At 48.6% G+C, this 12,924-nt stretch overlaps 1 protein-coding gene across 3 annotated transcripts in view; it reads right to left on the reverse strand.

The window, feature by feature from the left end:
* ABAT (4-aminobutyrate aminotransferase) overlaps positions 1-12,896 on the reverse strand; it is a 29,182-nt gene extending 16,286 nt beyond the window's left edge. Inside the window, exons 1-2 of one of the 3 annotated variants that reach the window (XM_015877061.2) lie at positions 12,782-12,896; positions 1,430-1,545 (exon numbers count right to left, since the gene is read on the reverse strand). In XM_015877061.2, coding sequence (XP_015732547.1) covers positions 1,430-1,499 — 70 coding nt within the window. In that variant the 5' untranslated portion in view covers positions 1,500-1,545; positions 12,782-12,896. Of the gene's footprint in view, positions 1-1,429; positions 1,546-7,090; positions 7,488-12,443; positions 12,683-12,781 lie in introns of those variants that run through there. The other 2 variants (XM_015877063.1, XM_015877062.2) reach the window with 2 other exon arrangements.
* Positions 12,897-12,924: the final 28 nt, after the last annotated feature.

Consider the following 12,924-nt stretch of genomic DNA (forward strand, 5'->3'; position numbering starts at 1 on the left):
CATGCACTCTGGGAATTTTTAAGGGGAAAAGGGTTCTCTGAAGACCAAAAACTGGTATCTAACAGGCTGTGCAGAAGTGGAAGCTCCCATAAGAAAGAGTAAGAACAGCTGCCTCCCCTCAACACAGCTGAACCCCAAACTGACTAAAATGGAAGCTGAAGAAGCTGTGCTGCTGGGTGCCTTTAAGATCAGGTCAGGGAACATGGGCATGCACTAATGCAAACCTTAGGGCAGATGACTGACCTTTTGGTGTGCTGTGCAGTTCACTATTCAAAGATGAATTCAATCCCTTTGGCTAATCAGTAGGAAACTGAACCTGGATCTGGGTTGGGAAGCACCATGGCAGCATGCAAGACAGTGGGAGGAACACAGCAATGTGCAGCATGCACAGTGAGGTGACAGATTAGCTCAAAGGTGGCTCATAGAGGCCTGCTTGCTGCAAGCACTTTCCGTTTGCACTATTGACCAAACGATCTCTGCTCTTGCACAGCTCAGTGCGTCACTCCCAGAAATAAAAGGGCATCCAGTCCTGAAACACTGACCTGGGACCTTTCCAATAGTTGAAAGACCAAACTTGGTGCTCCCAACCAAAGGTCAGCTGCTCCTCCAAGTGTTTTATTTAGAAGAAAACTAACTAAATCTAGGGTTTCTGAGCAAGTGAAGGGTTTTGTGTTTGGCAGTGGCAAAAGGAGCTCGCAGGCACAGCAGGAGGGTGGGATGAGCGAAGAAACTCGGTCATACAAAAAGCCATTCAGCCATACTGCACTCAGCATAGCAGAGCATAAACTGAATTAAAGCTCTATGCTTTCTCCAAGAAGACCAACAGAAATCTGCACTTTTACAGCATGAGCCAGAACTCTGAACAGCTGTTTCACAGAGATCACAGGGGCTTGATTTACACACGCTGAACTACAAGCATGGGCCAGGCAAGAACTCGTCATCACATCCCTAGGAGAAAAGTGCCTGATGCTACAGGCTCAGTGCTCATTTCACAGTGCAGCTGAGTGCAGGCAGAAGCACACAGCCCAGTGAGGGCCGCCTCTTTGTGCCCACCATGCAGAACCTCCCCATAAGAGAAATCAGCCACAGTCACACTATGTAACATGAACTGGAATAAGAGTGATTTTGATATTTGCATCCCTGTACCACACAGGGTACCAAAAAGTAGCCCCTGTGGGGGCTGGAGAACTTTGTTTCAGTTAATAATTTGCATTGTAAACATGCTAAGTCAATGAGTTCTTCAGTTTGCAAACTTGAAAACAACCCAGCATCCCTGCAGGCTGCCGCTGTACAACGGCATCGTTACCCAAGATGCAGAACAGCATTCGAGGTTTAAAGATGCAAAACTGGACAAACCTCAGCGACGTTCAATGGGATTTTCTCCTCTAGCAAAACCAAATACAAACCAACAACCACAATGATCACTTACCAAACACGAGCAGCCTGGAGTTCTGTTGCAGACAACAGCTCAGCTGTCGACTGAGCAGCATTGCCGCCATTTTGGATGTTCTTTACTCAAAAAGGCTCAATCTTGATGCCGATGTTCTGGAAAAAAATAAAAGAACAAAAGAATGAAAAACCTTTATTCACGTCCCTACTGATGTAGCCACAGCGTTGCTCACCTCAGCTTCTTTTGGTGTCAGGATGCTGAGCTGAGCCCAATGCTATGTCCTGTTCAAGCAAAGGACTCCTAGAGCAAATCTGTACCTCCCAACTTCAACTGAGCCAAGGAGTAAAAAGGTGACACAGCACCTGGATCCCTGCAGCTTGCTCTGAGTTCAATTTCCATTTCAATATATTTTGAAATCCACCAAGGTGAACAAACACTTGCACAATGTTGGTGCACAGCAGAGAAAAAGCTGAGTCAGCTCTGTAAGGCGTTTGGTCAGAGATGTAGAAGGAATGGGACGTTTGGGCAGACAACAGGAACTTCTCCATAAAGCAGGATGTGTTAATGGCTTCCTTAGCATTTTGGTGCCTCGTTTCTCTCTTCAGTTGTGCTAATCTGTGCATTATCAACGATCAAAGAATGAGCCCCAGACCTCACATTTCTTATCTCCTTGTCATTCTCCAATGCAAACCAAAGGTAAGTCTGAGTCAGTGAAATCACCACAGCAGAAAAAGCCACTGAAGGGCCCATCGACTCCACAACTCTCACAATGATTAACCACCCCGACGTCCTCTGCTCAGTGCTATCTGCCTGCTTTACACTCTGCAAAGCGACTATTCCCTCTGTAACTTTGCTCTGTGAAATGTAATTGTCCTCGGGACACTGATAAAAGCCAACCTGAGCCAGCACCCAGAGCAGCGTGAACGTACCCAGGCAGAAGGCTCAACCACAGAAAGCACCACATCGTTCCAGCCCCCTTCATGGCCATGTGCCATGGGTCACTGCCACAAATGACTCCCTGCTTTCTCCATGATGATGATCATCTCCTTCATGCCTGCTCCAAAACCACCGTTTCTTATTTACCTTTTATCTAAGGACCTTTAGTGCTTGAGCTGCAACACCAACACAGGCTCAAACCAGCATTTTGGTCTTGTCCTTCTGCAGCACTCATAAGAAAAGGTTATTGCAGGAGGTTTGAAAAAAAAAGCAGCTCAGCCCTAATTTCCAGTGGCAGCTGTTACATAAAAAGTTTCACCATTTCCCAGACCGGAGTCAGAATGAATCACGTAACACCACATCTGAGCACAACTAAATTCAACTTCTTTTCCATCTCCATTAAACACACAAATTCTCACAGAAGATCGGATGATATGACCGGTACATGTGTCTAATCGCACCTTATTTGGTTATCATAACAAGCAATTGATTTTTGCCTTCATAATCCATCTCTTGATCAATTCCCACCGGGTTTGCTCACTCCAGCACCGCCAGCAGCAGATGCAGAGTTCGGGAGCTAAAAGAAATCAGTGTGTTTCAGCACCGGGTTAGTGATGGCTGTGCACAAAAGCTGCTTGGAATGCATGTTACAGACATCCCTCCTGCACATACCCTGTGCAGAACATACACAGGCAGTGGCAAATACAGATTAAGACACAAAGTTGCATTCTTTCAGTAAGAAACATGCTTACAGAGGAAGCTCTGAGCACATGAAACAAGGATAAACTGATTTATTTAATGCAAATAGGATGCATTTTGTTTTGTTTTTTAAACAGCAGCTCCTAAAGTTCTGTACTGAGCGATTATTTCTGACAGACAAAAGGAGTTACCAGGAGTGACAACAGTTGCTCGGCAGCAGCTTATTGCAGGCATATGAAGACAAAGCACCTCCGTGGGTTAACAAACAGTAGGGGGAACCTCAGGAAAAATCCAAGAAATTAATGAGGGACCAAGAAATCCAAGAAATTAATAAGCTCAGAGAGCTCGATTCAGGCACCAAAATATAGAAAGCAGGACGCTGTACAACACTCACTTGCTAGCAGGGCAGCTAATGCAGCACGACAGCTGTGCTTCAGACTGCAGCTTGCAAAACCTGTCCCTGAAACATCCTCAGCATAAATGCAAAAGCAAGAGGGGAAACATGGGCATTTTGAGGCAGGGATTAGAAGTCAGCACTGCAGGTTTGTTTCTCCGTCTTCCAGTTCATGCCACAGACACAGAAGCCTGTTTTAAATTCATAGGGGCACCTTCAGTTGTCTCTCAGCTGCTCCAAACCCATTTAACCAGGAACAATTAGGTGGTTTAGAAACAGCAGCACAAGCTGCACACTGCAATTACCCCACAAAGTCTTCTCAATATGTAGCTGAGGAGGGACAGGAAGGCAAAGACAAACTGATTCCTTCTTTGCTTCCCTTCACTTGACTTTTCTAAAACATGCAGTGCTGAAGGAATCATTGTGTTATGTATTAATTGTTGGGAAATTGAGCCATCTCAAACTATTTGCTCGTCCTGTTTGCTTGGATTCACCATTTCTGTGAAAAATCAAGCAAGGTTTGCTTTCCTTTGAATTAAAAGGGAATTCCCTTGGCTTTGCAGGACAGCAAGTCCAGCTGCTGCTACAAAGACCCATGACAGGACAGAGCATTAGCAACCAGTCTTCTGTGCTATTGATCTCCTGTGAACTCATTTCTACTTCCTAACATCCATAACACTCCCCATCTGCATATCAGGGCTCTTCAGGCAGCTTTTCTGGAAAAGAATCAGACTCCAATGTAATAGAGGCAAGCTGGAAAGCTCAGATAACAGGGTCAGGACAAAGGAACTAATAAGAAGGAATCATGGGCCCCATCACACAAGCTGGAACTGCTGTATAAGTCAGAGATGGGATAAGTACCTTACTCATATACTCCCCTTAAGGACATCCCAGAGGATCTGAAGGTACAAATCTGCAGTTTCACAGAGTACGGCTGAGGTGGAAGCAGCACAGTTTGGTTTGCCACCCTTTAAATGTAATAAAGTCTTTCCTTAGGTCTGCATTTGACTGACAGTGCATAGCTACGTACAAAGATTTCACGTGTGCAGCATTTGCTGCTTGAAAACTGCACTGCAATCACTGCCACCCTTCAAGGGAAGGTCTGCTTCTTCTCACGGATCAAAGCAGGAACAAGCTGAAGGATTTCATGTTATCTGTATTACTGACAGTGTGGGGTGATGTGACAAATCCTGACATACCGCTTTAGTCATTTTAATGCAGTAACCAGTAAGGTAAAAAGTAAAACAAATGAAGAAGGCTGCCAGCATGTTGTTCTATTGAACTGTGATTCATTTGGTCCCAGAAGCAGAGCTGAGTTCAACAACTCCTTCGGAGTAATGGAAGCCAAAGTGCATGCAGTGAGTACAACAGGTCCTTTAATTTTAAGAGGTTTTTCTCAGGACATATTTCATTGAATTTTTTTGCACTAGCTTCCAACAGCATTTACAAGAGAGGTTTGTTAGACTATCACCAGGCTTTCCTCATAACTAGAGCTAAGGCTACCCAAAATCCTCATGGAAAGTCCTCTTCAGAAGTAATTACATGAAAACTCACATCTAGTGCCCATACAAGGCCAGCATTCTGTGCAGTGCCTATATAGGCTAAGCACAGAACCGAGCTGAAACCCCCAACTTCTGGAAGCGCAGCACACAGCGCTGTGCTCATCCCACCATTCTTTATGTCCATTCAATGTGTCCAAAGTCCTGACCTCCAAAGCCTGGCCCACATTGACCTACAGCAGCCCAGGATGCCACCACCAAATGACTCCTTCCAATGGCTGGCAGCTGTGGCCTTGCAGAGCGCAGCCTGCCAAGGCATCTTCCACTGAGCAGCACCGCCAACCAAACCAGGCAGTTGATGTGTGCATCGACCACCAAAACGGGTGAACGTCAGCCCACGAGCTGACACAGTTGCCTTTGCCGTTTATTCCTTTAATAACGTCGGCGGCTTTTGTGTAGAACAGGATGTAATTGGAAACCCCGTGATTGTACTTAAGTCGTCAAGGACACAGTTGTCATAGTTACAAGTAAAACTCAAGTGTCTGTTATTCATGGTTGCTTATTTATTTATTGACATCAACAGGATCAAACACTCCCACTGCTGCTGGGGTCTGAAACGTGAAGGCTGGTTTTGTCTTTCACCTTTTGACAAAGCAGTAAATATTGCACAGGGCAGAACAAGTCCTCCCTAACAAATAGGCTTATTACAGGCTTATAAGGTAGCATGGCTACTTTTTCTCATCGCACTCGGCCAGCACTGACACTGACAGCAGCCTGTTCTGAAAACAGCAGTGAAAGCCCAGAGCAAGATGCAACACAAGAGGCAATAATGCTGTGCCTACAAACTGAAGGTACAGTGCCTTAATGTTGTGACACTGCAATACAGATGTAATCGGACCAGCACTTGGTCACAGCTGACTCAGCACAGAAGCTACAATGGGAGCCTGAAGATCCTCCAGCAAACTCACCCACAGTAAGTTCTGTCCTTATGTGCTCGGGTTCTCCTCCTCAGATGGCTTCTAAGTGTGGTGGTCGGATGCTGACACACTTCTTAAAACCTTTCTGCCCTTGTCTCGCCTTGTTTTCTCTCCAACAAACACTGGACCAACAGAAGAACCCCGAGTCTGTACTCCAACGAATGAAACTAGGTGGAAAAGCTGCCATTGTGACACATGAGGACCCAGGTGACCCACCAAAGCTTCCAGCAGCTCATGTTTGCTGTAAGTGCTACTGCAGCACCTGAGGTACTGCACCTACAGCACCCATAACATTGACTCAGGAAAAGCAGAAACTGGATCTTGAAAGCAGCCGGCAGAGCCACAGCTGAACACACCTACAGAACTGCCACAAACTCAGCGTTAGAAGTTGGTGTGCAAGTGTAAAACTGAGCATGAATAAGTTAACATGAGCCCAATTGTTAATGTTAGCTTCACTTTCAGTTTTTCATCCTTTATCACTTCCCACAGCAAAACACACACTTTATTTCAGGGTATCTTCACCTGTGAGCTGCCCATAGGAGCTCTATTCAAGCTCAGTACTCTGAATGCATCATTGTAAATGAAGGCGACAACAAGACAAACAAACCCACGTTAACCTCCTGACACCTCCTCAACCAAAACACAGCCCGGATCTCACAGGGTTAACCAAGTCCATTATGATCCAGCTGAGCTCTGCAGGTAAGTTGTTCCACAAGCATTCTGTAGCTGTGGAAAAATCCACAAATTACCCCAAGGTGCAGCTTCCCCCAAGGAACCCCAGCAATATCCCTTCTGAGGTTTTACTGTTCAGCATCCCACCTCAGCCTCCTCAAGGTCACAACAACAGCATCCAATGGACAGCACTTGCAAAGCACCATTTATTCTGCTCTCTGAGTCCGTACAGTCTCTGACTGGGAGGAAGCCTGCAGCACAGTGAGCAGGATGCCCAAACCGGGAGCCAGTAATCCGGCTCCTCAAGGTGACCGCAGCTTCAGATGAACACAGAGCAGCAGACAGACACGGGAAGGTTCTTTCACAAGGGGACCCAGCAAAACAAGCACAAGGCAGCACAACACTTAGAACATAACACACACCTGCATGCAGACAAACCAGCGCTGTGTGTGGGGCACCAACCGCATCCCGCATTAAGCCCTGCCGCACAGCACACACCAAAGGCACTTAGATACTCGCTTACCAACTCACAGCAGCCAGCTTGCCAGCTCAGGAAGCAGCTCTTCCCTTCGCTTTAAGGTGGGCAGCAGGGACAGGCATCACCCGAGGGGCCCTGAGTGCACCAGGGGATGCTGTAAGTTCCAGAGAGTGCCTGGCCCACCTCGCTGCTGCTGCACCCCCACAGCTCTGCCGCGCAGCTGCGCCCGCCTGACTCTGTCTGAATGCTTCTCCACGGGATTCTGCAAACAGCTTCCCGAGATGGAGCCAGACTGCAGCACAGCTTGAAACGGCCCCTCACATTTCCAGAACCGCGGAAGCTGAAGAACAGATTTGCTCTTTAAAACCCTTCGTTTCGCTCCAGTTTGCAAACATCCCCAGGATAACGCCAGGCAACACAACTACCACTAAATAACCTCCGCTTGTTTCACTCAGATGCAGGGAGCACAAAAGCCAGCAGGCAATGCCACACCACCTCCTCGAGATGGAAAGTACAAGCCACGCTGACATTAACAGGGAACAAAAGCAGCCCCAGTGCCGCAGCATCCCTGCAGGCTGGGGCCCCGCTGGGTGGCTGTAGTGCGAGGGTGGGGGGAGAGGGAGGAAAGGGGAGATATGGGGCACCCTGCCGGGTTGCCATGGCACTGGGGGCACAGAGGAGATGTGCCAGAGCACAAGGAAAGGCTGAGCCGCTTCGGTTTTAAATCTATGTGACAGCCGAGCTGCTGCACTGTTGCTGTGGCAACCGATGGGTGAAAATCACAGCAGAAATCTGTAATTGTTGTGAGCGAGATGGTGACTATTGCACTTCAGTAATCAGGGTATTAAAGCAGCTCAGCCGTGTCCCTGGCCCATGCCATGCTGCACTGCTCATCATGGGGGCTCCGGACCCCACAGCTGTCAGGCGATGCCGTGTTTCAGCACAGGGCTCTGCTGGGCTGGATCTGCCCACAGCTGACAGTGATGCATGAAACGAAACAAGGCCACAGTCCAGGCCTTGGCTCAGCAGATGCACAGCACACTGCAGGGATGGGGCCTGGGCATATGAGTGAAAACTGGGATGTGCATGGGGAGCAGCCGTGATCCCAGCCATTCACAGAGTCTAATAGCAATGCAGGTCTGCACTGCACTCATGTGGGGGCAGACAGGATGGCCGTGCTGCTGCTCCCCTCCTCGGCTACATGGAGCCTTTTATAAGACAGACAACACAAGTAAAAAGCTGTGGGTGTGAACTAAAAGACTGAAGCTGAGCCCTCCCCTACTTCATAACTTAAAACCTGTTACCACTTACTTATACAGGCTGCTTTTTTAAACTTAGCAGTTACCCCATGCTCTGCCACCATACCTAACACTGACATACTGAAACCAGCCCTTGCTGAGTGCCAAACAGCAAAACGAACTGCCTCTAAAACAAACCCGCTAACCAACTCATCTGTCACAGCCAGCACAGCAAGTCCACTCAGACAGATGGGAGCACAGGGACACGCTGCAAAGCCGAGGGGAGGTGGCTGAGGAAAGTGACAGGTACTACAGCCCACATACAATAGGTAGTACTCAAAGGAAATTCACCACATCTGCAGTTTATTAGCACTTACGTGGTGAATGATCAGCATCACAGCTCCTCAGGGTGCCTCTCTGGGCTGTGCTCAACAGACAGAGCTCACAGCCAAGTGCTCCATGGCTGCTGTCAGCCCCTCATTCACAGCACAGCCCATCCCTGAGAGGCCGGGTGCACAGATGGGGTGGCAGCCACTCATGCTGGTCCTGCTGCACAGTGAAGGCTGGAGTCCCCAGCACTCCTAGGTCAGTGGTTTCCAGCAATTGCAACCACGAACCATTACTTGAGATGTCTAAAACCTGCACAGTGCACAGAATTGTGGATTGCTACAAGAAAGCCACTGACTTCCATCTGATTTAATCAAGAGAATGTTGGTTACAAGATCTATTCAAACTGTTCCTCATTGGAAAGGACACTGCCAACCACCCACCGTAACTGTGCAATGTGCACTGATCTGCACTTTTCCAAGGAAGAATCATTACAGTTTTCTATTGTTAGAAAAGAATCTTCTGCTTTAGCAGAAATGTTGCTCAAAACTCTGCTTTTCCACTGTGATACAGATTTATATGCATGAATGCCATGCACAATTTCGGAGAAGTAAAATGATGATGCGAGGCAAAGTGGGAATCAGACTCAGGCTGAACTGGTCCACCAGACAAAGTAAAAGCACAGAGTTAGCACGCAGGATGAGCTGCTGAATGATGCAAATGATAGCAAATTCCCCCTAAAGCAACTCCACAACCTTCCTCCGTCACTGCCTCACACTTGAGGAAGATCTGCTACAACTGTTAAGGAAAATCTAAGCACTTAAAGCAGCACACACGGCTCCAACACCTGAGAAAAACTCAGTATCCAGAAGTAGCAGTTATCATTCTCATGATGCAGAGGGCACGGCACGACAGGACAACCAGCACCAGGTGTGAGTCCTCCTGCACCACAATGGGTTGCTATTTGGATTCCTGCAATGTAATACATCCAACCTGACTAAATGGAGCATATTGGGATTGCAGACAGGCTAAAAGTGGGAAAAGAAGGCAACTTCTACTGATTTGGGAGACAACCTTTTCTGAGATAGAAACTTGCTTATCCTCCACTTTCTTACCTCCACCAGCACACCCTGCTTGTATAATCCTATCTCCCTTCTCAAGAAGCTGCATTGCAGCAACAGCCACGGAGTGAAACCAACAAGGTTTGCTTTACACCAGTGCTGGGATGAACACACACACAGGTGGAAAGTAACACTAAGCACGGAGGTAAATGCATCCCTGTGCCTGCTGCCTGGGAGCACTGCAGTCAGTGCAGCCAGGAGATCAGCAGCCACTCAGAAGTCACGGCCTCCAGTCTGTCCATAGCACTGACCAGTCACGCAAGAGCAGCTGGATTTCTAAGTAGCTTTTTAACCTGCAGTATTCTCTAATTCCCAGCGAGGCACCATTCTCATCATTACATTTACACAGCAAGCTGCTCGAGATGCTTCAGTACAAATTAATTCCCTCTCATTTTATATTTCTGGTGCACATCACGCGACTGGTGCCAGCTGAGCACCTGGGGAACACGTGCCATCCACACGAGCAGCAGACAGAGAGATGACAAAGAGCAGGATGGCTGGTTCCCATTACTGGCATCCGACATGAATAGAGCCTGGCAGACTGGGTTCAGAGGATGCATTATTAAGACAAAAAATATTGCTGCTAATGAACGACACCAAACTTGTTTAAAATAGTTAACTACTGTTATTTGCATCACTTATTCACATCCTTGTATTATTTTCAGACCAATTCAAAACACAGGAGCTGATTGCAGTTGTGTTTGCCATCAGGGGGTGCTGCCAAGAATCTCCACATCCACTCTCCTTTGCTAAAACAGAACTCAGAATTGGCACTCAGCTGTGATGTTCCAAGTGATTAATCAACACTGAACTTGATGCTATGCAAATGAGGGCTGGTTTTGTTCCCTTTCCTCACAAACTTATTTTTTCTTGCTCCCTCTGCTCCCATTAGGGTCTTTGCAGGCCTCTGTGCTCACATTGCTTCATTCAGAAAGAGCAGAGCTGGAAGGGCAGGAGGTGCAGCTTGTTTGAGAACACCTGCAGGGCTGTTCAGTGGTTGGGTAGGAAGGGGAGGTGAAAAGAGATTAATTCATACCAAAATTAAAGGCACAAACAGAGTGAGAGCCTCCAGCACCGGGTACAGACTTCCTGGAGAAACGTGCTGCCTTGTGCTCTGCCTGCCAGGAGGCTCACAGATGGAAGCTGGATATTGAAAAAAGCCAAGCATAAGAAATGGAAAGTTATGAAAACATCATGACTAATTTATTTCTTCTCCTGACACCCGTTGTTTTGTTCTGTGAGACACGACTGGTGAATCCAAGGTCACGGGGGGAAGGAAGAGAAAAATAAGAGAAACTCTCTGAACAAACAAAAAAAGCAACTAGAAAAGAAAACCTGGTGAGAATCCATGCTGGCAACACCAGCATCCCCACAAAGCTCATCACCTGAGATACCAGCCAGGAGCACAGAGCTCCGTGGCCTCTTCCATCCCCTCTCCACAAGAGCGGATCTTCTACCCAACAGCTGCAGAGATGAAATGAAATGAAAGAGAGATGCTCACCGTGACCCCAGCACCTATACTCACACAGCAGATGCAGCTCTAAATCTGCACTGGCAGCAGAGAGTGGAGAATGGGTTTGGAGCCAGGAACCTGAATCCAACCCTCTCTGCTGACTCAGAGAAAAACCTCATTAGGGAGTCAGGGCAGAGCAGGAGCTCTATGAACCAGGGAAGCTTGAGCAGCCTCTTTCTGCAACAGCAACTAATGGCAGCTAAGGAATCCCCTGCTCAGAAGGCGGTGTCCCAGCGATGCTCTCCTGACTACATCCCATTCTGCTGATGTATCTGAGCAGGTGCCAGGTAAGAACCGCTCCAGGAATGCCAGCTCAGTCTTTGTTAGCCCAGATCTTTTTAGGGATGTAACCTACCCAAAAATGTGCCAGACTCTGGAGTTGAGGCACATTGAGGACATCAATTAGAAGTTGATTTGATCTCACAATTACAGCTGGACCCACTGGACAACAAGAGGCAACCTCCTCTGCCACCTGCCAAGGCAATACATCCTTGGTAGGTTCTCACCTGACCCTTCTGCTGAATTTCCAGGGCCCACTTAAGACGATTCCATTTTACACACGTTAAATGCTTTGGAAAACCTCCCATAACCCTGTTATTTTGGCACAAATGCCATCTGGCAAAGAAAAGCTCATCCCTGTTTTCCTGGCCCACAGCCGTCACTTCAGGAAACAGGACTGTGATTAGATACAACAGATCATGAAATACAGAAACAGGGGACAGACGTAATTCAGTTGGTTTTGGTAGGAAACTCTCACAAAGCTCAGGTACTGCTCCTAAAGCTGGTTGGAGCAAAAAGGTGCAGAGTGACAACATGCAGCGTGTAAGAACAAATCCACAAGCTGTTTCCATTCGGTCAAGACAGGAAGGCAATCTCAATCTGTACCTGAAATCACAGGTGCTGTTGTGAGGCCCACAACTCTTCACCTGCCCGGCCAGCTCCCTCCATCCTCCCCTTGGGGCTGCCCAGCAGTTACAAAGAGCTGAGCTCAGGGCCCATATCAGAGCACAACGTAGAGCTGCTGGAGCACCTCACACAGCTGGAAGGAGCCGGTGCCTGCAGCACATCCCGCAGCTCAGCTCCGAGGAGCAGCTGACTTGCAGCGAGATGAGACGCAGCTGAGGCTGCAAAAAGCGCCTTAGATGCAATTTACAAGACGATAACCCGACCGTAACGGATTCAGAAGACAATTTCCTTACCGCAGGGCTCCCAGGCGCTCACCCTCTCCCACCTCCATCCCGCACTGCCCGAACCCAGCTGGGTGCTCTCGGCCATTGCCTTTGGACCGCGGGGCACAGGTCAGCCGCGGTGAGCCCGAACCGTCCATTACTTATTACAGAATTACTCAGAACCATCCTTCCCCACCCTCCCACCGCAGCCCGATGTTCTCGCACATCATTCGCAACGCTACGCACAGAGGACGATCACTGCCGCAAAGGCCGAGGGCACGTTCCCTCCCGCAGCCGCATCCGCCGCGCTCAGGTGCGCAGTGCCCGCATAGTGCCCGCATAGTGCCCGCCCCGGCCCCGCCGCTCACCGCCACCCTCGGGGCCGCTCTTCCTCCTCCCGCAGCGCACCGGGCCCCGCTCTCTCCTCCCTCCGCCGCCGCTGCTCCGCTCCGACAACGGAGGAGCGCGGCTCCGACTCGGCCCCGCGGCACGGGGAGGCGCGGCCTCGTGG

Source organism: Coturnix japonica, chromosome 14 (genome assembly GCF_001577835.2).
Source record: "Coturnix japonica isolate 7356 chromosome 14, Coturnix japonica 2.1, whole genome shotgun sequence".
Taxonomy (NCBI): Eukaryota; Metazoa; Chordata; class Aves; order Galliformes; family Phasianidae; genus Coturnix; species Coturnix japonica.